Source organism: Ambystoma mexicanum, chromosome 3q (assembly GCF_040938575.1).
Source record: "Ambystoma mexicanum isolate Mex_15411 chromosome 3q, UKY_AmexF1_1, whole genome shotgun sequence".
Taxonomy (NCBI): domain Eukaryota; kingdom Metazoa; phylum Chordata; class Amphibia; order Caudata; family Ambystomatidae; genus Ambystoma; species Ambystoma mexicanum.
In genome coordinates this window covers 1,269,560,324-1,269,587,082 of record NC_090926.1, presented here as the reverse complement: position 1 = coordinate 1,269,587,082, position 26,759 = coordinate 1,269,560,324, and the positions used below count along the sequence as shown (strand labels likewise).

Here is a 26,759-nt window from a genome sequence, read left to right as displayed (position 1 = left end):
TGGCGATCGTCCCATAAAATGGTCAGGGTGGTAACGTTGTTCACGCGGAGAAGCAACTGGCGGTTGTAAAAGCCATCCGCCGGTGTCTGGTACTCGTGACACATACAATAATGAAGGATGTACCTGTTTTAAAAACATAAAAAATAAAATTAGTCTCACCATCAGATCTTTATTAAAATTATTCATTTTATATATTAGGTCGGGAAATTATTTCATAGCTAGGACAGTGCAACTGGGTATTATACGTCATTTCCAGTAACCCACCCCCTCTCCTCCGCCTTTTTCAGAGCCGCCTGAGCGCCAGTGGACCACTTTGTCACTGATATGATATAAAATGGCATTTGCAACGCGCCTATACACAAGTGTTTCAAGGCGTGGCGAGGCAGGGAGGGGGGGAACAAGGAGAAGACAGACAACGATCCTACTAGGCCAGGTGTCATTCTGATCGCGCAAGTGCAGGGATAGTGGGAAGGTAAAAGTGCAAGGGGAAGGCGAGGGGGCAAGTGGAGTACAAGGTAAGTAGCATAAAATAATAAATACATAGGGCCAGCTGGTGGCGAGTGCAAGGTAAGTGCAGAACAAGTGCTGGGAAGGGGGAGCTGTAGGATACTGAGACAATATGCCACATAGAACGAACAAGTACAACTTAACCCGTCTTTAAAGCTACTGTATAGTAATTAAATTGCGGTATAAACTCATCTAAAGAGTTACTTACATTATATTTTCATTTTCCATTGTGTCTGTGCGTAGGGCAGCCCCGAAATACCACTCTTTCTATGCCGACGTTATTTCTTCTAATGAACGAACATTAAATGGCTTTTGTTTCTGAAATTATATTCATTATCGTTTACGTTATTGCACCACACCCCCAAAAAGAAGTCTTTCGGGATGGTCCCGGCCTGTCAAGGTCAAATAAGAATAGAACCTTATACTGAGTCGTGGGCCATTCCGGCACCCGGGCAAAAAATCAAAGCAGCTGACCTTCACTTTGAATGAGCACACATTCCTAGTTAGCTACATTCAGTGTAAGGCCATCTCACAGGACTTGAAATTTACACTCCATCTTTGCATTTTGTCTGCGTGCATTTGCAGCCCCAGAGAACCATAAATACGGAGACATTCTATATTTTGTGAAAAATTATTTATATTACTGTTAATTTAATGCACACATGAACAAGGTTGGATAGACACATTGCATGTACACTGAGCAATCACTTTTATTTACACAATACATAGCTACACATATTCAATGGGCCTGCGACATGAGGAGACTCCAGAGCAAAGTCACAGGTGACACCTGGGTGGTTCGCACAACTGCACGGTGAAGGGAGGGGCAACGGTGGAGAGACACATTGCATGTACACTGAGCAATCACTTTTATTTACACATTACATAGATACACATATTCAATGGGCCTGCAACATGAGGAGACTCGAGAGAACAGACAATCAAATTACAATCATTTAAACCGTGATGTGTATTTCTCAATGAGCTCTGCTTTAGGTGGACATGGAACAGAGGCAAAGTTGGGTGGCAATGCAGTTGTCCCCTGCACAGGTTCGTTCACAACTCCATGTATGTGCCTATCTAGGACATCATGAATAAGTCTCTCAATAAACTCATATTGCATATCCTGAAACACTGGTTTGATCACCCATTGTTTACTTCTTTTAGTGAAGGCATTATTGTAGCGAAGCGTCCCTAAAGTTCCGGTCGTCCTACTTTGTTGACGGCCAACATTATGGTTATGTGCCAAGACCGCTAGAAGAGTCCGATTTATCATGCCCTCCATGCCAAAATGCAATAGTTTTGGCCTGTACTTTAGGCACATATTGTGGAACACCTCCAAATCTCCTGTGTGGCAGAATTCCGTGAGTCCCCTCAAATCTCTTGTTATAGTTTTATCAAATACAATCTTTTCAATGGCTTTGTGAGTGGGTGATGAAGGAATCAACCACTTCTTCTTCCGTGCCTCCTCTGTGGACAAATGGCCATGTTCACAATTGTGGAAATGTTGGTTTGTGGTCCAGCGGTGAACGTTGCTACAGTGTAGCATTACTGACCGCCATTTTTCCAGTAGAATTTCCAACGACCCTCCACATGTTTTTGAGCTCCACCAAAGATGGTTGCTGATTGACTTGGACCACTGTGAAATACCTTGCATATCTTTTTTTTTACCTGCAGCCAACATTTTTTTATTGATTGTTTTTGCAAGATGCCATACGTCAAATTGGTGATTTATATTTTTGTACTCTTCTCTCATTGTCTTGGCAATTGAAACGTGTCTGTCCGTGGCTATCAGGTCGATCACCATTCCCCGCGATTGTAGTTCTTGCAATGATGCTACAAAGCCAACTTTCTCCATGGCCACTGAGGATGTACTTTGTGACACCTGCACGACCACCGAACTCACAATTTTCTTACTTTCCATGTCCTGAAAGTGGTAGGTGCAGTACTTGGCTGAAAATCCTGGGCTGTCGCACTGTCCATCACCGGCTAGCCTGAACCGTTTGCCCGCAAATGTACTATCAATAGACATTTTTTCCATTCTCCAAGCTTCGCTAATGGCTGGAAATAGATAATCGATTTGGTATTTGTAGAGCTGCGTTTTCGCAATGAAATGGATTCCCACAAACTGAAAGAAATACTCTAAATTTTTAAAACTTGAACCACTAAAAAGTGCGGCCGCTGCACAAAGTAGATTGCCTGCTGGCAGTTGCCCCAGCATGGGTTGTGCAGACCATGAGAAAGGATGATATTTTGTACAGGTGGCATGTATTTTAAGGTTAGTGCCTCGAATTGCACGAGTCACATTAATCAATGGCTCCCCACATACTTCCCCACCAACCGAATGCCCACATTTCATCCTAATAATAATATCAATCAAACAACTATCGAATACAATGAATTTGGCCTCTTTCCTTATACTGTCACTCTGCATCCCAGCTGGTTCGGCCTGTAACGTTGAGGACATGTCACTCACATGAAAGGTAGAATCTCTGATATCGTCTTCTGCTATGTTCAGTGATATTGATGGTGTTTCATTGTCGTCCACTTCATTCTCTTCCATTGCAACATCTGTCCCTTCTCCGGCGATGGGTGAATAAAACAATTTCTTCAACTTTCTCGCGGCCTTAGTTTTTGCGGGTGTGGATTCTGTGAATTGATCTCCGACTGCATCCAAACTACCAGGAGGACATTCACTATCAATGGCTGGTGGTGGTATAGCTCCGTTGTCAATCACTTCATATTCTTCCCATTGGCACGATGCATCTCCAGTCTCAAGTCCCTGCCAAAAGGTTTGACAAGCAACATCTCTCGTTCGCTTCACTGTCTGTGTAGATCTAGTTTGTACACCCACTCGCAACTAGAGGACAGATTGGAAAAGGGATGTTCAGTTTAAACACAACTTACAGTATTGAACTATTAACAGTGAAAAACAACATAATATAGTGACCAGGACACTAGCCTTCTTTTGCTTTCTTTTCTTTGAAACTTCCTTGCCTCGAACTTCAACATCAGGACGCTGTTGCTCCGACTCGTGTGTGCATGTCTCCACTTCCTCTTGCGCTGCAACGACTATATTTTCATGATAAGCACAGCCATCACGCACTGACGCTCCATCGACTCCCTGAAACATAGAACTTTCATTAGTATGTATAATAATATTGAAAACACAAAATGTACTTGGGGACCAATACCCACGTACATCTCAATAGCAAAACACGAATGAACGCATTGTGTAGAACATTCAAACGACAATTATTCACACATTGTTGATCTAGTTAGATGGAACTGTCAAGATCCATACCTCGGGCTCCGCATAGACTTCCATTGATGATATTATTGAAGATGACGCTTCAGCAACTCCCTGAAACACAGTAATTGCATTAGTATGGTTTTCTATTTTGTTAAAAAAAACATAAACTTTGTGCAGGCGTCAACGGCTCATCTAAATAGACCTGCACAAATGATCAGTTGTCTAAAATAAGTAATGGATATCTAAATATGATTCGATTTGCTCGATCGTTGGAAGTGTCACCACCCAGAGATCTGCATCAACTACTAGGGGTGATGTTCTTGTAGAACATTGCGCCGACCCGTAACTGCATGCTCCCCCTTCGTCTTGGACTAATGCTCTATCGACTCCCTGAAACATAGGACTTTCATTAGTAATGAACACAATATTGAAAAAAGAAGACACATAGGAGGGCGACGACAGAAGGACATATCAATGGCTAAAAACGAAAGAAACATTGTGTGTAACAATCACCCTACAAGAATGCAAGATCTGATGATCTCCATCGATGGAACTGTCCGGAAACGTACCTCGAACATCTGAGTGACATCAACGGTTGTCGTCAATGCGTTGGACTCCTCAGCATCTCCCTGAAAAACAGTACTTGCATTATTTTGGATAACAATAATTATAACTGAAAACAAAGACTAGAGGACGAGTACTAGGGTGTACCATTAGGTAAATTAATTACACGATAAATTAAAACTATTGATTTACATGCCTAAAACAAGTCAGTGGCAGAATAGCTAAGTAAGATTACCCGATAGGGGCTTGAAGTGGCTGATGACTGCAATAACGACACGGATGGAGAATCTTCCGCCTTCATATTGAGTGGATACATAAATGGGGAAATTATTGTTAGCTAATGCTACACACTACGGCAAGGCCGAGAGCTAAATCCGTAAACTTGACTCACCAGTGGAGGGATGTGGACGAATAGAGTGGGAATAGCGGTTGAGAGCAATTTTCGCTTCGCTCGCGGTGTGTTCTTCTTTATTAGCAATGATGTGGAGTACATGTCTGAGCTAAAGTGCCTGCTGCAGATGCGGTATCGATCACCCCTCTTGTCCGCAAAGACTTCTAGGACTCTACTTTCAAGCTCAGACGGTGGATATCCACAATATCGGACCCATTCTCTTATCTGATCTATTGTCTTAGGGAAAACATGCATTATAGTACCTTCAGATTTTTTATGGGTCTTCGAAGGGCAACCGCCAATGGAACAGGCAGGCATTGTGGAAAGTTCTGAAAAGTAAAGATCAACAATTCTCTATGAATACCAATGTGTTAAAAAATTAAATGACACATAAAAGGTTCAATGCAAGGTTCGTTTTGGTTCTTGGAACTATACACGTTATTCACATGCGGATAAGTATTTGAATAACTTTAAAAAAATAGAAAAATAATTTGACTAAACTCAGAACATGTGACTAGTTCCTTGCATGTACTGTCTTGAACGAAAAGAAAACATGGATGCAATTTGATGACTACTAGCAAATAGATATAAATTAAAAAATTGGACGCAAAATGATTATGGTACATGGCCTTACCTTGACGAACAAACAGTTAGATGCAGGGATCAGAGTAGTTTCTTGTCGTAGAACAGGGAGCAGTTCACAGGTGGCAAACTGACGAGTTTGCTCGAAGTGGTCACGGAAGTTCACAGAGACGAAGAGCAGATAACCAGCACCTTCACGGGTTGACTAGCAAAGCGCAAAGAAGTTCTCATTAGAAATATGAAGTGGGTTATAAAGAATTTGAAACAGGGGTGTGTTTGTGAATGAATGACGTGAATATGTCGTGGCATTATGCGGTTTGCAGGGGGGCGTCCAGCGTGAGGGGGGATGCTTGGCAGGAGACACGGGGTCTGGAGGTAGACATGGGAACAACAACCCATGCTCTATAGACCACTTTGAAGTGTACATGGTCTTTGGCACCTCTTGGCCTTTATCGCTCTCTGACAGCTCCACTTGCCAGCGCAAGTACCCCGGTGCGAACTGCCTTTGATAGGGCGGGGGGGGGGGTGGATTGGGGCGGTGGTTGTGCAGACAAGACACAGGAAGACTCGTGAATGGAGACACACTTATGTGGATTGCAGGGGGGCGTCCAGCGTGAGGGGGGATGCTTGGCAGGAGACACGGGGCCTGGAGGTAGACATGGGAACAACAACCCATGCTCTATAGACCACTTTGAAGTGTACATGGTCTTTGGCACCTCTTGGCCTTTATCGCTCTCTGACAGCTCCACTTGCCAGCGCAAGTACCCCGGTGCGACTGCCTTTGATAGGGCGGGGGGGTGGATTGGGGCGGTGGTCGTGCAGACAAGACACAGGAAGACTCGTGAATGGAGACACACTTATGTGGATTGAAGGGGGGCGTCCAGCGTGAGGGGGGATGCTTGGCAGGAGACACGGGGTCTGGAGGTAGACATGGGAACAACAACCCATGCTCTATAGACCACTTTGAAGTGTACATGGTCTTTGGCACCTCTTGGCCTTTATCGCTCCCTGACAGCTCCACTTGCCAGCGCAAGTACCCCGGTGCAAACTGCCTTTGATAGGGCGGGGGGTGGATTGGGGCGGTGGTCGTGCAGACAAGACTCGTTTGCCGCAGGGCCTCACCAAGGAGAGGCCATCTAACTGCATGTAAGAGGCAGGCTGCAGGATCTAGTACATGGAAGGCAGGGGGGTGAGTTTATAAATACCTCACCCTCCCAGGAGAATATATGGGTGCAGTTCACCCTGGAGACCCTGGATGCCTAGGCAGTTAGTCAGCAGCAGGCTGGCCTGTGGTGGCAAGGCGGCACGGGCCAGAGGGGGTCATCTCTGTACCCGGTGCCCAAAAGGATGATTTATTATGATCAACCATATTGATTATTCACCTATAACCATGTTTTGTATCAATAAATTCCAACGGCCTTTTATTGCCAACGCTTGAACAAAGTGGTGTGGTAAGTATTTTTGGGGGAGGAGGCAAGGCCGGGAGGCTTGATGCCAACCCGCAAAATAACATATGTATATCTGCTGCATATGGGTTCAATGGTTATGTGGATTGAAGGTGGGCGGCCAGCGTGAGGGAGGATGCTGGCCGGAGACATGTGGTGTGACAAGACAAGGTACAGGAAGACTATTCAATGGAGACACACTAGATTCATTTAAAAAATCAAAACAACCATTGTTAAAATATATGTTGGGTTTTATTTTAGATCTTAATTTCAATTGAACATAAATAATAAACATTGCACATTGTAAAGTTCCGGTTGGAGCACATCCAGGGAAAATCCGCGGTATTGTCCACTGTCGCTGGGGAAATGTTGTCTAATGGCAAGTACCGCACAGGCAGGTATTACTCTCCGAACGCGGTGTCCGAGCCTCCCGTGAAGCCACCAAGTGAAGCAACGATAGGCCACCAGCCTGTACCACCTGTGAAAAAGAAAGATGCAAACTGTATTAAAATGACAAAACTTTCTTATCAATGTCGATTCAGGTAAAAAATGTCATTCTGCTTTGAAAAAAATTCTATCTAGAAAATGCACAATATGGAACCAATTTACATGCGTTCGAATGATATGTAGATGTAATTTTATATGTGGGAGACGACCATGAAATAGTAGTGGCATCACTGACATCACAACCAGAGTATACTTACTCATTACTCGGATTACGCGGACGAACAGTGCCGCGAAGTTCGTGCATAAGCACCATCATCATCCTCAACACGGTCCGTGAGAGGCAGGCTTCCCTGAACTCTGGCAGCTCGGTGATGCATTGCGGACTTGGCTCGCCTTCCGAAATGTAGGCCAAGCACCCGGAATTTTCACGGCAGCAGCAGTTCTCCTCCTCAGTTGGAATTAGCTCGCACCGATTGCACGTGCACCAGGTGGAGACGCCGTCCATGCGACATGGTCCAGGCTCTTCATCCGTTGACTGGTCCTCCCAACTGCCGTCCGAATCCCCATCGTTTTCGCGTGCTTGCCTTTCCAGTAGTTCCTCCTCGGTGTACTCGGGCTCGTACATATAGGGCATTATTGTAGCCATTGTGTGGTAAAGAAAGTAAAATAATTTACAGAGATGGTACAGGTGTTCACAAGGCCTAGAAGCGGCGAAGGTAGCTGACCAGAGCACAGAAACGAGTCACAGAATACTCAAAGTAACACAGAGAGAGTAATGGAATCAAAAATGTGCTGCTGTGTGTTGTGAAACGGTGTGTTTATACTTATTGAGGAAAGAGGCGTCCTGCCATTTCCATGGCGACACTTCATTAGCTGAGGCGCAGCGATTGTTGACACAAAACGTGCTTTGGCGTTGGGAAATGGGCGGTACGCGTCTGCTGATGTCAGGCTCAGGGGCGGGGGATTTGATTTAGTGCCGCAAACCCAGGTGAGCCAGGTCGATGGGGGGAAATGATAGGATTATCACAAAATGGCGGCTGATTTCGAGTGCGTTAATGGATGAAAAGTCGGGTAAGGTCCATAGGAAAGTTTTCTACGATCTACCGATTTATGCTTAAAAACACATGGCCGAACCGTAGGGACAATAAAAAAAAAGTCCCGGAACTATCCTTTAAAGTTTCCAAAGTCACGTGTTGGAAGTAAATTGTACCAAGAATGGCAATCCAGGACTACCTATCCCACACTGCACCATGGAATCTATTTGAAACATGACATGAAGGTATATTGGTGCTGCAGCTTTTATTTTAATTAGCACTCTAAATGCCCATCATTGGCTAGAGATTCGAAAAAAGCGTAACGCTTACTTAGAGTGTGCGCGTACACGTGTCACTCGAAATGTTCGTCCTATAATTATTTAAAGAGAGTGGGTCAGTGAGCGGCCGGCGTTATTTTGCCATATTCATCCTACATATTTCAAGCAGGCACGTCAGATACTCGGGGCTTACCACCACAAACATGAATTTGCATTCAGGGAGTTCAGCAAAAACAACTAGCTGTAACCACGAGGCACCCTTGTTTTCAATCAAAGAATTAAACATGGTCAACGGACTACACCGCCGTCGTCTCCTGTCTACTTGTCTGCAACTAAACAGAGAGAACGGAGCTGTTTCTATGGTGTATGGCACTTTCCTGGCACAGAAAAAGCACGCCATCTTGGAGTTATTAGGTGTCTTATATCAGGCGGCAGAAAAGGTATAATTAAACTGTGCCTGTACTGAGAGATGCCATATATGTTAGTTAGTCCATCTATTATTTGGCATATCTTCTTCATAACTAACCGCATTTGCTGGGGATGATATTTTAACAAAATGCAAAATGGAAGAGACTCATCTGCATGCTACAAAAGCCGTTGGAGCATCAAATATCAAATTTCTTCCCCTGGGTTAGTACAGGTCTAAAAGCACCTCTGTGATATACAGCATGGGGGGAGTCGTCTGGACTCTATCAAAACAATGGACACAGCCTCTTTTAATAGTTGCAGATATGTTTCAGTGGACGGACCGGTGTTAAGGAATAAAGAGATTCCATTCCACAGCAATGTTAAGTCCAAATTGGGCAGTTTTTAAGTTATAAATCCATTTCTGCTCCAATTTTCTGAGGCACAAATTTCTATTGCCGCCTCGTGGATGTGCTTTCGTGGTCTGAATAACGAACCAAAAAATATCTTCACAGGTATGCTTAGCCTCTAAATAGTGGGCTACTAAGGGTTTGTCAGGTGTCCCATTTCGAATTGCTGAATGGTGTTCGCCTATTCGTAGTTTGACAGATCTAATAGTTTTGCCCACATATATGAGCCCACAGGGGCATTTTATCCCATATATTACCCACTTTGTGAGGCAATTTGAAAAGGACCTGTATTTCCACAAACAACTATTTAGGTCAATTTGCTTCAGGTTTTTGGTGAGGTGGCATACCGAACATTGTCCACAGACTGGGGGTAATCCCCATAGTGTTGGCTGCGTCGGTGTCTCAGTTTTGTTCATTGGGTAAGTGTGAACTAGTTTATCTCGAAGATTAGGCATCCGTTTGAATGCAAATCTTGGGCATTTGGGTTTAAAGTCTTCATTTTGAACAGTTTTCCAATTTTTTTGTATAATCCTTCTCAAATCATTACTTAATGGGGAGAAGGATGAAATACAAGTGATTCTTTCTTCTTGAGGTTTAGTTTTTTTTTGTAAAATGGCTTCACGGTTCGCATTGCATGCTCGTTTCATGGATCTCCTGATAATCTTGCAGGGATACTGTCTATATTGCAGTTTGTTACTGAGTTCCTGTCTGTTGGTTTTGAAATCATCGATATAAATACAATTACGTCGAATTCTAAGTAATTGGCCATAGGGCAAATTTTCCCGAAGGCTTGACGGGTGAAAGCTGCTAAAGAGCAATAATGTATTCTTGTCCATTGGTTTTTTATACAATGTCGTACCCAACGTTTGATCATTCTTTTTGAAGATCTTTAGATCAAGGAATGCAATACTTTCACTGAATGGATGAGTACGGAGAGCGGATAAGTGCGGGGAGCATGGAAAGCGGGTGAGCGCGGGAAGTGAATGAGTGTTGAGAGCGGATGAGTGTGGGGAGCGGATGAGAGTGGGGAGCGGATGAGTGTGGGGAGCGGATGAGTGTGGGGAGTGGATGAGTGTCGGGAGCGGATGAGTGTCGAGAGCAGATGAGGGTCGAGAGCTGATGAGGGTCGAGAGCGGATGAGGGTCGAGAGCGGATGAGGGTGGAGAGTTGATCAGGACGGAGAGTGGATGAGTGTGGAGAGCGAATGCACGTGGGGAGCTGGTGAGTGCGGGGAGCAGGTGAGTGCAGGGAGCAGGTGATTGCGTAGGGTGGGTGAATGCGTAGATCAGACGAAGGTGTAATGAACACGAGGGGATAAAGCAGACAAACCCCTAGAGCAGATGAGCTACACAGACCAGGTGAGTGCGTAGAACGGATAAGCATGTAAACTGGATGAGTACCGAATGCATACAGAATGCGGGGAGCGGACGGATGAGCGGAGCTGGATGGATGAGCTGAGCAGAAGAATGTGTAGAGCGGAGGACTGCATAGAACAGACTAGTGGGTAGGGCTGGCAAATTTGTAGAAAATATGAATGCATACGAGCGAATGAGTGCATATGGAAAAGGGGAACGTAGAGGGGACGAGTGCGTAGAGGGGACGAGTGCATAGAGGGGACGAGTGCAAAGAGGGAACGAGTGTGTAGAGAGGATGAGTACGTAGAGGGGATGAGTGCGTAGAGGGGTTGAGTACGTAGAGAAGATGGGAGCGGACCATATAACCCTTCATATCACACCACCACGCTTACTCTCTCCTTTACACCATCACTCAGCTAGAACACAGAGATACTATGACACCATTCGGTATAACTGTTCTCATACCAACATCCGCGGCACACTCCACATCATTCTAAGTAAACACTGCTGGTTACACACCCCCCAGCCAGGTGTTCTACTCAGGCCTAACGCAGCCACATCCGGTCTGGATAAATCCTGCCAGAACGAACACATAATCCAGATCTCTCAACCACCACACCTACCGCTAAGAAGCAGCTATTACCCGAATACCGCCCCAGCTGCACACATTCCGGTACTCACACGCACCTTAACTCTCTCTACTCTCTCTACTGACCTGAACGTCGGTTCCCAAGGGCGCTCAACCTACCAGCGCCTTCAGACCATACCAATGGTATATAAGGCGCTATATAAATGCAAAATAACATAACATAACATAACTGTTGTGAGTCATAGTGAATTTGATGGTCAAAGTTTGTCTATTGAGCCATAGAAGGAACCTTTCCAACTTTTCCTGACTGCCATTCCACCGCCTGAATATATTGTCAATATAACAATGCCATGAAATGATGTGGTTGTGGAAGAGATTTGTATCCGCATAGATGACATTTATTTCGTAGTGATCCATGTAAAGATTGGACAAGTCGGGTGAAAATGTAGCTCCCATAGATGTGCCATGTCTTTGTTGATAGAAGGTATTATTGCATAGGAAGAAATTCTTTGTAAGTGCCAGTCTGATACATTCAATAATGAAGTTGGAGGGAACTGGGCAGTCTATCCTTCTCTCGAGGTATTGATATAGTACTTCTATATAGTGGTCTTGGGGAATGTTACTGTATAGTGATTCCACGTCAAGGGTGACCAAGATATCATTAGGTCTAGGGTGTAGGTTTGTAATGGTATGAATCATAGCTGTTGTGTCTTGAATATAAGACTTCGGGCCTCATCACGACCCTGGCGGTAAGTTACCGCCAGGGCCGTGACTTTACCGCCATGGCGCTAACTACGTTTACGCCATGGCGGTAAGGGGATTTACCGCCCCATTCCGACCTTGGCGGGGCGGTAAATCCCCAATCCCCATTTACCCTTCCCCATTCCCATTTTTGCCCCATAGGGCATAATGGGAGTGGGGAAGGCGTTAATTACGCCACCGTAAATTACGGTGGCGTAATTAACACCAAGTTCCCTTACCGCCATGGTTTTTTACACCCGCTAAAAGCAGGTGTAAAAACCGCCATGGCGGAAAGGGAACTCGTAATTGGCGGAAAGGGGTTGGCGCAGCTAACGCTGCCGCAAACCCCTTTCCGCCAGGGTCGTAATGAGGCCCTTCATCTTTGCAACAAACGGTCTTAAGAAGGAGTCTGCATAGATGGATAGTGGCTCCAACAATGAGCCTGTTGCTGACACAATTGGACGGCCTGGGGGGGCTAGCCGCATTTTTATGCATTTTAGATAGCATATAAAAGGCCGGAATGGTGGGATTTGGTCTAGTCAAAAAGATAAATTCATCTTTGCAGATCCACGTTTGGTAATGTGCATGATTCATAAGGCTCGCTATTTCCTCCGTCAATCCCATGGTTGCGTTGCTCGGTAGTTTCCAATAGCATTATTGGTTGCCCAATTGTCTGTCTACTTCGGTATTGTACGCATTTACATCCCATAAAATAATTCCACCTCCCTTATCAGCAGGTTTCACCACAAAAGAGGTATTGCTCTCAAGGTCTTTTAAAGCCATACGCTCTGTTTTTGTCAAATTGTCTTTTTGTTGATTTTTACTCTTGAAGAGATAATTTAACTCTCTCAATGCTTTATTTTCAAACGTCAGGATCTCAGGAGGGATCATAGTCGACGTCAGTGTAAAAGAGGAGGTTAATTTCAATCCTGTTACATTCTCATCTGGGCTTATCCCATCTTTAGGATTACGGAAATAATATTTGAGCCTTATTGATCTGAAAAAAATTCTCATTTCCATTTCAGTAGTAAATTTGTCTGCTATCTTAGTAGGTACAAAAGATAGCCACTTACTCAAAACACTGATTTCTGTGTCAGTGAGAGGGTGTGAACTGAGTTTGAAAACAGGCATTACCTATTGGTCTGCGGGGGTTGCCACTGTCGGAATGGCATCGTGCTGTCGCCCCATTGTTTGTTCTTCCCCCGTTTCCCTTGTCCTTGAAAAAACTGAGGCTGTGCTCCTCTTTGTGCCTGGCCCCCTCTGCTTGTTGAGGGTTGTGCTGCTGAAGAATCAGAGTCGCTACTGTTAGAGGAGTTGGAAAAGGTAACATATTTGTTACTGCGACTTTTATTATAGGGGGACCCCTTCCACCATTTTGGTTAGAATTCTGCTGTTGAAAAAAACTGGCATTTAAATATGGATAGGTGGATTCCTCCTTATAATTAAAGATATCTTTCTTCAGCTTCCAGAACTTTTTTTCAAGGGTAAAGGATTTGAATCTTTTCATTTCTTCCTCAATTTTTTCTAGGAGTCCTTTTGTTTCTGGAGTTGTTGACTCATCCTGGATTTTCTTTTCTAAGGTCAACAAGTCTTCTTTTTGTTTTTTTGATTCTTCCTCTGCCGTCTCAATAACTAATATTACCCATCTCGAGAATATTTGTTTGCTACCCCACTGAAGTTGCCCATGAATTTCGGGTTGTCTAGGAAAACACGGGGGATGTTTTTTACTTGTAAGCCCTCCGGAATCACCCCGGCTCTTAGGTATTCAACCATTAGTTGGCCGTGTGATTCCGTACGGACAAGTTTCTTCTTTTTTTGGGTAAGCAAATCAAGGTCGTTTGTACTGTTCGGTGCTGTTGCTGCTATTGTGGGTCTTGGAGATGGACCTAGGATGGAAGGAAGCTCCAAACATCTCTTATATAGATCGTCAGAGAATGATACATAGTTTACATTCTCCATGGTTTGATTTATGCTCCAACGACCAAAAGGGGCGTCCTAACAGGGTAAAAGAGTGATTTGAGCAAAACATTTTCCTCAATTTTTTGTGAAGGGGGCTGTGGTGTAGGAGGCATGAACATGAAAAAACAGAGCACATTCACCACCAGCTACCCACCTCTGTCACACCATGGTTGTTGGGAAGCTACTCAGTTTTAAAAAGAGCTCAAATAAACACTTTTGTCCTTTGCCCCAGAAACACATCAGAGTGTAGACGCTGTTACACCATGTCTTTTTGCAATCTTGATGTGGTTATATTCACTGTTACTAACATCACGTAACCATCTAATGCATATGAATTATAAGTGCATTTATGAAAACAACAGCCAAAAGTTTTTTATTTGAGCTCTTTTTTGTGGTAATTCATTTATGACAAACGCATGTAATGTTTTTTTTAAAGTATTTTAGAATAATTGTTTGAGAGATAAATGATTAAAATATGCTAATTTTGATACATTGACCTTGGTGGTATATAAAATATTTGATAACAGTTCTATTTTGAAAAACTGAGTAGCTTCCCAACAACCATGGTGTGGTAGAGGTGGGTAGCTGGTGGTGAATGTGCTCTGTTTTTTCATGCCCTCTGCACCTCATCCAGAACAGAACCGCAAGACTTATACTTGACCTCAAGCCAAGGTGCTGCATCTCTCGGGCGCTGAAATCCCTCCACTGGCTACCCGTTGCTGCAAGGATCAAGTTCAAGACCCTCTGCGTTGTCCACAAGGCTTTCTGAAGCCTGGGACCTACCTATCTGCAGCATTGCCTACCTTAATACTGTCCTTCCCGAGCCTTCGCTCCTCTACCACCAACCGTCTGCGAGTGAGTCGGTTCTCCAAGTAGAGATTTGGAGGGAGGTCGTTATCCTCTGCAGGGGCCTCCCGCTGGAATAGCCTCCCTGCCGCACTCCGTCTTGAGCCTGATCTCCTTAAGTACCGGAAACTCCTTAAGACATTCCTCTTCTCCTCTTCCTTCTCTCACCCTGCTAACCTTTCTCTCCGCTCCATCCCTCTCTTCCTCCTTTTCCACACAGCCTGCTGACTGGCTGGTGTACCTCAGAGTCTCACAGGTCCCTGGCACCCTTGCCAGTCCTCTCGCACTTGCCTCTGGGCGTTGCACTTGCTTCATTGTTACTGCACTTGGTCAATGACCCATGAGAGTGCAATCTCTCAGCACTTAGCCCAGCTTCTGACTGACTGGGCGTACTTGGTCCCCTCTACCCCTGACTCCCTGCACTTGCCCCCCCCCTACTCTCTCCGTCACCTGTCTGCTCACTTGCACAATCTGAATGCACCATGCCTTGAAGATCATCTATCTGTTTTTCCCTTGTCTCCCCTCCTTGCATGTGGCACCTCAATGCACTTGGAAAAACTGTGGAATCGTCATCAGACCTATTTGCTGTTATCTACATCGTTAATTGTATCATATGCACTTGTTCCATGCACCCACTAAGCCTGTGCAGACTTGTATCGTTCAGAAGTTCAAGGGCTCTGAATGACAGTTGTTTTTTCCCCTTGTTCCCTCCCTCCTTGAGCGCGTTGAAACACTTCCTTTGTGTATAGGGGCTTTACAAATAAACAGTATCATATGATACCATACCATACCAATACCATAGATCATGGCTGTGAACAAAGATGAAAAGTATTTTTTTTAGATATTGCTTATATTATCATATGGGGCACTGATCACCTTCTGCTAGTACTGCAGACACGCAGGTCTGCTTCTTACTTGGTTACCTGTACAGCCGTAATGCTATGAAAGTAGCTGATACACGATACAGGGGGGGAAGGAGCAGTGCACAGCCAGGGTTTATGACTTCACGGCTGCACATGTTTTAGGCACCTTGCCTGACTGTTTGGTGCAGGCTTAAGTCACTTTTCAACTCTTCAGACATGGTACAAATCCAACCCAGGTAACAAGCATTCAAAGGTTGTTACCACATGCAGGGCTCTTTAGTGTTCATTGTGAATGAGGTGATGATACCAGTCCTGCCCGAGATTCCTTTTACACAGTGTCCAAATTTGGTTGATAAATATGGACGGGCATGCAGTGTATAGAAAATTGAGCTGCACAGGAGAACTCCAGCCAGCATCTAAATCCACTGTAAGGCACACCATGAATGAACTCTGCTCCCTTGGTGTGGCTCAGCACCTGGTATGAGCACTCCACCTGACTCCTCTCCCCCCTCATCTCCTTCATATTGTGGCACAGTTGCACATAACCTTAGAAGGCTTCGATGTTGAACCATATTCCATTTCTAACTCTCTCTACCTTTCTCTCGTTTCCTACAGAGTTCTTAAGCACTCAGTGGATGCCACATATGAAAACCAGGGACCCAGTCCCGGGTTCCGGATGGAGATGTCCATTTTCTATGTGGTCTACTTCGTGGTCTTCCCTTTCTTCTTTGTGAACATATTTGTGGCCTTGATCATCATCACGTTCCAGGAGCAAGGGGACAAGATGATGGAGGAGTACAGCTTAGAGAAGAACGAGGTGTGGGAGTCATTGCATGACATGGAAATTCCACTGCTTCTCTTTCTCTTCCCCCTCAAACAGTGACAAAACGAGACACATGCACACGTACAGACACATACACACACCCACCCACTTTGGCCTATCCAAAGTGGGTGGGTGTGTGTAGCAGGACACAGTGAATCCTGAGGTTGGTTAATTTTAAAAAAGATTAACTCCTACATTAAGGCGTGAGTTCACTCTGCACATTTTGTCACTGATCTCAGCTGCCCAGTTACTGCATTGTTTTGGTGATCTCAAGAGCCCTCCGGGCCATCTCACCACCTGCCTCTTTGTGTCCTTTTGTCCCCTAGAGAGCCTGCATAGATTTTGCCATCAGTGCCAAGCCCCTGACGCGGCACATGCCGCAGAACAAGCAGAGCTTCCAGTACCGGATGTGGCAGTTTGTGGTATCCCCGCCCTTCGAATACACCATCATGGCAATGATAGCGCTCAACACGATTGTGCTCATGATGAAGGTGAGTAGTGTGGTTGAAGGAGAGGACCATCGAATACAGTATATTTTCAGCCACAGACGACGAACGTGTATCATGCACTTCAGGCGCTACAAACATTGGTTTTCGATGTAACATCATGCCTGCTTGCAGGAACACTCAACAGGTCCAATCTATATTTTGTAATGGTCAGCCATTACCTACATTGCAAGGTGTTAGATTACCTTGGAATTTGATTCTCTCATGGTTTGATGCCACACGTTCAGAGGCAATCAGTCAAAATGAGGCAAGCAAGTCGCACAGTTTGCAGATTTACCAGTTAACTAGGAAATCATACCTCAGGTACATTATTGAACGTGTACAATGCCAAACCTTAAAAGCTATGTAAGGGGCTGAAATCTGGAGGGTGAGGAGATAACCAAAGTTACAGCTCCTGTGTGTTGTAAAATCCTTCTTTGGGGATTTGGGGTGTCAAAATCAACTTCAGTCATGCTCTTGCTGAAAGATCTAGAATTGTATTTTTAACAGCACTATGTGCTGTAAAAAATGTCAATAGTATGAAGTCATTCTGCAGTCTCACCATATATCTTATTAAAAATGTGACGATATAAAGTGATGTAACACCCAAGATACGATTGCTAAATTACCTAAAAAGATCTTTAACCTCATTATTGTGCAAACGTTGACTTTTAGATACCCGTGAAGGAAATAACTATATACAGTTTTGAATGGATTCCTTTCTCCCATAGATTCTTTATCTGTGATATCTATCTCCCAGTGCAGCTGCTCTTCAGAAACCTTTCCACTTCCAGGGGGTGCAGCACAGCTCTGTGTCCTCTCAGCTCTTAGCCTCTATGTGTCCCAAGCTGTACATTATGTTGGGGCCAGTATACATTGATGGACTGTGACCTCAGTTTCTTTTTTCTACACGCTCTGCTTGCATCAGGAACAGCACTTTGTTTGTAAGTTTTTCTGGTTTCACACCATACAAAGGCCTTAGGTTTGAAGCCATGTGCTCAATGTGAATGCCAGATGTTGGTTTCCGACCCTCACAAAATAGGTCTCTACAGTTTAAGGGAGGAACATGGCATAATGGACTGTGTGTGGATTGTGTCTTTCAATGCACCTGAAGACACTCAGGGAGTGGGCTGTGAAGCTGTTTAACATTTTCCACAAGGAAAAGGATGTCATATGGACCCATTTGAGCACAGAGCTCCAAGTGCAGAGCGAAGTACAAAAGACTGTGCTCCAATCCAAAACATGTGAAGAAGAAACATATCAAGAGTTATCGCTCAGCCAGCAGCTCCTCTTGGCACTACTCAAAGAATAGGGGGCTCTTCTGAGGACATGGCTTCACAGGTACCATTCCCAACTTAATCCTCCATAGCAGAGGAATGGGAGGCATCTAGTTTGACAATGATTGAAACATTTAGGGAGGCTGCTGGTCACGTGGCAAGGTCCTGCAGCTTAGTTGCTCTGCCTACTACCATTTCTCATGCCTTGCATGTACTTTCTCAAGAACCCCAGGCCAGCTCCAGATAGACTGCATTGAAGAGGCTGCTGGTCACATGACCAGGCCCTGCCACTCAGTTGCACCGCCCACCACCCATTTAACTGTTCCTCCCTAGGCGTCCTCAGCAAAGGATGGACAAAGACAAGGACCTCACCTGTTTTTGTCTGTGCGGGCCTGATAGGGCCAAGGGTCAGACACGCTATCCAGAATTCCACCTACAAAGTAGTCGCTATTGCAACTACTCACCAAAAGACATTGCCACGTGTCTCCTCCCTCTACAGCCTATCCCCACACTTGCTAGGGTTTGAATGGCCAAGGGCGCTGGCAGCCCCGGCAAGCTACACTTTCTTCATCAATACCCTCTCCCCATCCAACACCCTCCAACCAAATGGATATGCTCACTTATGCTGATCCATGCTCAGTCAGCAGTCGCTCACGCTGCAGAAATCGCAGACCTCATTACATACAACAACCTTGATGCCCTCTTTGTCACCAAAACATGGTTTACCCCACCCTCCCCCCATGTTTTCAATGTCCTCCTTCCCTCAGGCTACTGCATCCACATGCTGACCAGCCAGGAAGGGCAAGAGGCGGAGTGGCAATCATCCAAAGAAGCGATCAGCCAAACTCCATCATCCCCTCTCCCAGAACAATTTTGTTCGAAGCACTTGCCTGCAGGTTCCCTTTATCTCAAAAGGAATCTATCACCTTTCACCTCATCTGCAGATCACATCACAGGAGCGACTCTTTCACTGCTGACATCTCCAACTTACTATCCTCTGCCATACTACACACTGCCCCTCTGGACTGAAATCACTCTTTTCTCTTCCCCCAGACTGCCTAAAAACAATTGCCTCTCTCAAGCCTACTTCCTACTCATATGATATCATCCCGCCTCAATCAATTGATGGTCCCGGGACTCAGCATCATCAGTGTCTCCCTCACTTTAGGGGCATTCCCAGACACCCTTGAGACTGGTCTTTTGTGACTTCATTTGAAAAAAACCACCCTATACCCAGACAACCTGATCAGCTACCGGCCCAATACGAATCTCCCATATATTGACAAAATCTTGGAAAAAGTAGTCCCTACACTACACAACTACTCAACAGAATCAATCAACGACACCTTCTAAATGACTATCAGTCGGGGTTCCATCCCAAGTGTAGCATCGAGATGGCCACCATCCAGGTGGTGGATGATGCCCTCCAAATCATGAATAAGGACAACTCATGCCTCTTCATCCTCCTTTACCTCTCGGCTGCAATTGACACAGTGTACCACCGTATCCTCCTCTGGCCCCTCGTCAACAGGATGGAATTCTCTGTTGCTGTGCTGGATTGGTTTACCTAATACCTCTTGGGGAGACACCAGGCCATCCAGAAGAACATGTTGTGTTCTAACTGACTGCCAGTCTCTGCCGGAGTCCTTCAAGACGGCGTCCTCTCACTGAACCTTTTTTTTTTTTCACTTTACATGGAGCCTCTAGGTACAATCCTCAAAGACCCAAAAATAGCCAATATGCGCACCATACAAATTCCACTATAAACTTTATTTTACATGTGACTAATTGGGTTCATGACCTTGACTTCTTGCTTGAATCATACCTTTTGAAAAAATGTTGGTTACATATCTGTTTTATTCGCATCTCTTTCTACCTACAGTTTGTGCAGCGCACCGTGAATGAGGTGACACCCCCCCTTCTTTTACGATACATAGTTGTACATGAGAATAAAAATCCCACAGGACATCCGTCGTCTCTGTGATTACCAAGCCATCATCAAGTCCTGGATGTCAGCTGCCTACCTCAAACTTAACCCAGCCAACACTGAATTTGTCCTCATCGGTCCCCCCGCTAAACAACAACGTCTCAATGATATGTATTTAATCTGCAACATTCAGATTTAGCGAAAGCCGTAGACTTCACCTTTGACAGCAGCCTGTCCTTCCACAACCCTTCGCAAAATCATTCCTTCAATCCGCCGCACGACTTCCGGACCGTCATGTAGGCCCTTGTGGTTTCGCAAATCGATGGGTCAAATGCCCCCCTGACAGGGCTCAATGCTGCTTACTTGGCTCCCCTAAAAGCAGTCCAATACCCTGCAGCATGATTTATTTCGGGTGCTCAAAAATCTGACCAAATCACCCAGTCCAAGGGCAAGTTCAAAATTATTGCACTGGCCTAGATCCTTCAAGCCCTTGACCTGCAGGACTGGGTGGTATCACTAGAACTTCAGGATGTGCTGGTTCATCTCAAGCACAGGAGGTACCTGGGAGTGGACCATTGCCAATTCAAGGTCCTGCCATTCAGTCTTTCTTTGGCACCCAGGGTTTTCACCAAACGTCTGACAGTGGTCATGGCTCTGAACATTTAATTTCAGTTAATTTGGTTATTTATAATGCACTTAATACCCTTAGATTTCTAAGCACACCCAGGGATCGAACTTGTGTTGCTCCTTGTTGTCTTGCTTCCAATGTGAGCGCATGACTCTGAGCTATCCTCCCAGCGAAGATAGTTCATGTCATCAAATCACAAGAGAGAATAAAAGCTCCTTTCTATAAAGAGTGGATCTGTTCTCCCCATTTGCAAAGGTGGGTGCTCCATCTAAACTGCAACAGCCTGAGTGTTCATGTTTGGCTGCTGAGAGGCCGAGATATAAGTAGTTTGTTTTGCCTGCTGGCATTCTTGTCATGCTCCTCTCTGCTCAGAGGCTTATCACCAAGTCCATTTATGACAAAATGTGTATTTGTGCCGGGAGAGGGATCTGGAAACGTTTACTTGTACAGGATGTTCTGCTTTCCTTTTCCTGCAGAATGGCACTGTGAAGGGGTACCTTTACTCTATTTCAATTTTCAAAAGAAACCTTGAGCAGGGTTTGTTCTTCTTGACCCCCCCCAGTGATGCAATGTTTGCAAGGCTTTTGCAATCAATTTCCTCCACACCAGTTTATTGCTCCGGCATTGGATTTGAATTTGGTGTTAACATTTCTTATATTTACTCTGTTTGAGTCCCTGCATTTTTGTTCTTTAAGGTTGGTTGGCAAAATCCACATTGTTATGAATGGAATCACTGACAAGGTTGTCTAAAGAACTGCCCTTTCAGGAAGATCAAAGTTATGCTTCCTGAATCAAGGACCAGCATATAAGTGAGAAACACTGGGTCCTCCTAGAAAAAGCCATATTATGCTGTATTACAATTTACGAAGACAACAGATGATCTAACGCTGACTTCACCAGCCCTGATGAAAGTGGTGTACCTATCAATACCACTGAAACCGGTCGGCTTATCATTGGGCTGCAACTTGGCACAAGAAGGATTGAGGAGGATGAAAATCCCTCCACGCACTAGTATTTATGAGAACTGTTTGAAATATTTGGTCCATTCATCTCTCTGATACTTTTAATTACGCTAACCTACAGATACCATTGGCTTATAGTAAATACATAAAGATAACTTCCAAGACCCCGTGGGTTTTTTGTAACTTTCTGCTTTCCATAGAAACTGATTAAAGACTAAAACAATGTTTCACTTGGAAGGTAGTAGTCTTCATATGGCAAAAAGGCAATAGAAAATGAAAATCAAATATTGATTGCCCCAAACAAGTTATTGAGCAAAAAAAATGATCCGAATCAGAATGTGTGATTGTTCTTTAAGGTTGCTCGCCCTCAAGGTGATTTTTCTGGTTGCCATTACTTCTGCTGGATGGGTTAGTGAGCTCCAGGCACTGTTTGTTAAACATCCCTATTTGTTTTTTTCCAAAGAGAAGGTTACTTTGAGAGGACTATCCTTACTCCCTAAGGTAGTCTCTGACTTCCATTTCTCATAAAAGAACCATCTTTCTGTTGTTTTCCTTCACCTCATCCTTCCAAGACAGTGGAGCGATTCCAACGGCTGGACCTGGTAAAGGACCTCAACTGCTACGTCTCTTGGACGAGGAATTGCAGGAAAGATGACCAGCTTTTTGTGGGTTATGCCGGTGCTGGCATGGCTGTGACTAAGCAGACCCTGTCAAGGTGGATCATCCTCTACATTTCAGAATGATGCAACCTGGCTAGAAAGGCTGTGCTTGAAGGTCTTAGAGGCCATTCAACCACAGGATTGGCTCCACATCTGCCTTGCAGGAATGAGTCCCTATTCTGGATGTTTTCCAGGCAGCAATGTGGACCTCACTGCACACGTTTGGCAAACATTACTGTTTTGATTCCCAGTCAGGGCTGGATGCTTGTTTTGGTAGGGTGTATCTCCAGGGCTTTCTGTGATAGGTGGTGTTCTTACTCTCTCCCCTGTTCCAGGTCTCTGTACTGCTAAAGGAGTTTATCAAAAATTATGAATCTGTAAGAATGAAAGAATACATTTGAAAAATAAGTGACTTACCTCTCAGTAATATTCTTTCTGATGGATGTTCCTCCCACATATTCTGTCTGCAAGGTTCTGCTGTCCATTAGCTTCAGAGTGCAGGGTAAAAAGGGTGAAACTGAGGTCATAGAGAGCCGCACCTCGAGATATACTGACCGTGATGTCATGCCGCATGTAGAGACATTGAGGAGAGCTGATGCAGCGAAAAAGTTCCCAAAGAGCAGCTGTGCTGTAGATGAGGAATCCGCAGGAGGGACATCTATCATAAAGAACATTACAGAGAAGTAATTTGTTCCTTAAAAGTGACTAAGGACACCATTGTCGATTGGCGTACATTGGCTAGGGCTTTTGATCTTTTTTACCTATTCAAGGTTTGGCTGTGTATCGCAAAATGGATTGATACTCTTAAATGCAGAACTCTGTTGATGTCTTTGCAACCTGGTTCTTTTCCAATAGCAGTTCTTATAGGATGACCATGTGTAAGATGCACAAAAGACATTGACACTCTATAAGACTTTAGTGTGGTAGACCATGTAGTAAAAGACTTTGTGAATTCAACAGGCGCAGGGAGAGGCACAAACAGACAGGCTTATTTCTCACCCTGTCAAGATTTCTTTTGATCTGTGACAGCCGCGGAACCGCAGCTGTCAAACTAGCATTTCCATACCCCTTAAACAGGGCTGTTCTTTGTGAAGCCTTTCTTCTCTGAAAAGCTTTAGTTGCGAGGAAAAATACATGCTGTGTCTCCTTCAGTTTTCGTTGTAATAGTCAGACAATGGGTGGGTTAAAATGTATCTGCACAGGTTCCACAGATTGAGCTGGGAGTGTCTTCCCCCATTGTGTTGTTATTGGATACATATCAGTCTTGTAGACTGCTGAAATGAATTATGTATTTGTTGTTTTCTCCAGCACTACTGCCAAAGAAATGAAAACACTGTTTGCAATTTTGAAATGTCTACTCAGTGCACTTAGTTTCAGAATCACCATCAGTAAACATGCTTTGACTTTGCATGAGTGCTGAGGGCAAGTTATAATGTGCATTAATGTCTGATTTTTTAGGCTTGGATCTCTTAATGGGGCAGACCTACTTGTTGAAACCAGGTGACAGACTTTGAGTGACTGGAAGGGAGAACATCTCTGCAATCAGTCTGGGAAAAGGCCTGTATCACCTTGCGGTCTAGCAGGGCCTCAGCTTTACTGGGAAGATGGAATTGGTCCTTCTGGGACTCAGTGAAGCAGCTTGCTCAGTGTCCTCAAAGTGAGAAGACAGAGGACCTAAGGACGGTAAACAGATGGCTCTGGTCTCAAGCCCAATCATCAGGGCCTGTTACAGGATGGACACCTGCTGAACCCTGTGGAAGTCGACATGCCCCGGTGAGGGGCGTGACGCCTGAGGACCGAGTACCTGAATGATAAAAAGACAAAGAGAAGAAGTATACGCGCGTAGAATTACATGGCCGAACCCAAACTCAGGAGCGCTGGTGAATTCGGCCCGTTCCCGTCAATGTGGAACAGGGTACTTAAGTGTTGTATTGCTCGCCAAGAGTGCACAGGCAGTTATTTATCACCAGTACATTTGCAGAGCAGAGAAAATACTTTGAACGCAGGTTGACGGAACAATAACTCACACCCACACGCGCAGTTAGAGGATAATGAGCACTTATACAGCTATTTATTCATAGTTAAACATACATAAAGCAATAAGTGATAACACAGATGTAAATCACAGAAAAGAGGGCATAACTGAATTCCTTATCTCGCCAGAAGTGGCTGGAAGACCCCGGTAACAGCCAGGCTGAGAGCACAACAGCCCACAGGTATGTCGGAACAAGGCGTCCCCCCTCCAACTGAGGTCTTTGTGCTTTTTCCGCCTGACCTTTCTAGAGCACCGCATATATGCACTCCTCAAAAGGGGTGGCAATTTCTCGAACCTTCTGGCATTAGTGCTTGCGCATTGATGAGTGACCGTTGGCTGCCGGCCGGGTCAACCGACTTTAACCCCAAGGAGCAAAGCGCTTCACTCTCCTAAAGCACCACGGAAAACAATTCCATAACTCATCTTGAGAACTTGGCACAGACATAGCAAGCCATAAGAAACCTTTTTTATCTGGTACCAGCCGGCACCTGTGAATCCTAGCTTTCCCAGCGCTGTGTCCTTGGCTGAGGCATGCATACCAGTCTTAGCAACGGATAACATTGAAAACATGTTTTTCAGCAAGTGCAGCTTCCACTAAGGCATGGAATAAATATCCATTATGGCTCTGAGTGCCCCCAGAATGCACTGCGCACCAGCGCCATGTTTTAGCTCAAGCATCACAGGTGTGGCGCCGGAGGGCGAAGTCAGTGCAGCGCATGCTCCCTGGGCCACTAAATTTAAATGGGAAGAAGGTTTTTTCCGGTGAAAAAGGTTCTGTCTCCTTGGAAGGGATGCCCATGCAGTATGGAGGAAAGGGGATGGGACGTAAGAGTATGAGGAGACACTTGGCTCAGTTCATGCTGATATTGGCAAAAAGGCGGGTGTCTATTGCCTGGAACAAACCCCAGGGTCCGTCCTTGATACATTGTATGGAGGACATCCGTAGGTGGGGGATGGCAGAGTTGTACATTCTGCAAAGAACCCGGGATCCATCTGGAGGAAGGGATCATGGTAGATTGGATCCAGCTGCTGAATGAGCTGCATTCCTCCGCTGACTTGGAGCCTCCTTGAATGGGATGTATGGACCAACAGCATGTTCAGATGTGGGTTTGGGGTAGGTGTAGAAGGAGTGGGGGGGCAGGATGTTTAATCCCTGGTAGTAGGAATTGTTGGTCGGAATGCTGTATGATGCACCCTATTGTCAACTTTAGGGTGTTATTGGTAACCGTAAATACTGTACTGTGGTTTCAATGCACACTGAAAACCTGAATAAACAAATCTTTAAAAAAAGTGGCACGTTTCCACTTTTGTACATTATTGAAACGAAGTGAGGGGTTAATAAGGGCAGAGTGCATCCTGGCTTCAAACCCAAGGCCCTGTCTTAAGAGGAAAAAGTGGCACCTGAGCCAGTCTACCAGATGAGCAGCGTACAAGCTGCGGGTCTGGTGTGCTGTTTGAAGGGAAAAACTGCCTTTGTCTCAGCTGGAGACGTTCTTAGTTAGAAGGTATTGCAACTAGCAGCAGAATTATTTCACTGGACTTGTTAAAATGCAGAACACATTGAGAGTCGGAGAGGCCTATCGGGGCACTTGCAGACTGGCTTGCACTGGGGGTAGGAATATACAAGTAGGGAAGTCAGCGAAAAAAACATGATTTGCATATGCAACTATGTTCAAAATGTGAAAGCATAGCGTTGCACATTAAGCTGGTCAGCTAGTTCAGTAGGTTAGACATTGACATTAGAGGTTTGTGAGAAACCTGCTACCCACATATTTGATTTCTGGTATGACCAATTTGATTAATGTATGTTCTTTCTGTGAAATGCTGATATACTGGAAGTACTAGTATGTGGTACTTACGCTGGAGTTTCTGATGTCTGGCAGGAGGGGGAGTGCAGTTCCCCCACAGGGCCCCCCCCGATGGCAGATCTGCTTCGAAAAAGCCACCGAAACACCTGGTGCCGAAGGAGCCGCACCAAAATATCCTGCTTCGGGGAGAGTTGTACTGATAAATGCTTGTTGTGTCTTCAGACCTTTGGGATATACTTTGGACATATGGAGTAGGTTTAAGTACCACAGTTTTATGTCCAACGCATATACAATCAGGATTATCGGCCGAAGCTGCTGTTGAAGGTTCCACATGACATTCTGGATCTGGAGTATCGCTGAAAAGGCATGGGCAATTGTCCGTGAGTAGGGAATTGAGAACGCCACCCAGAGGATCCCATTGCTCAAACCTGCTTGTGTAGGTAGGATTGGCATTTCCAGTTGTGTGCAGTGACAAAGAGGTCCACC

At 45.0% G+C, this 26,759-nt stretch overlaps 1 protein-coding gene across 18 annotated transcripts in view; it reads left to right on the top strand.

The window, feature by feature from the left end:
• CACNA1A (calcium voltage-gated channel subunit alpha1 A) overlaps positions 1-26,759 on the top strand; it is a 2,932,691-nt gene that overhangs the window by 2,045,307 nt on the left and 860,625 nt on the right. For all 18 annotated transcript variants that reach the window (XM_069604327.1, XM_069604317.1, XM_069604315.1 and 15 more), the window contains 2 exons: positions 16,285-16,486; positions 16,819-16,983. In XM_069604327.1, the coding sequence (XP_069460428.1) occupies positions 16,285-16,486; positions 16,819-16,983 (367 nt within the window). The remainder of the gene's footprint in view (positions 1-16,284; positions 16,487-16,818; positions 16,984-26,759) is intronic.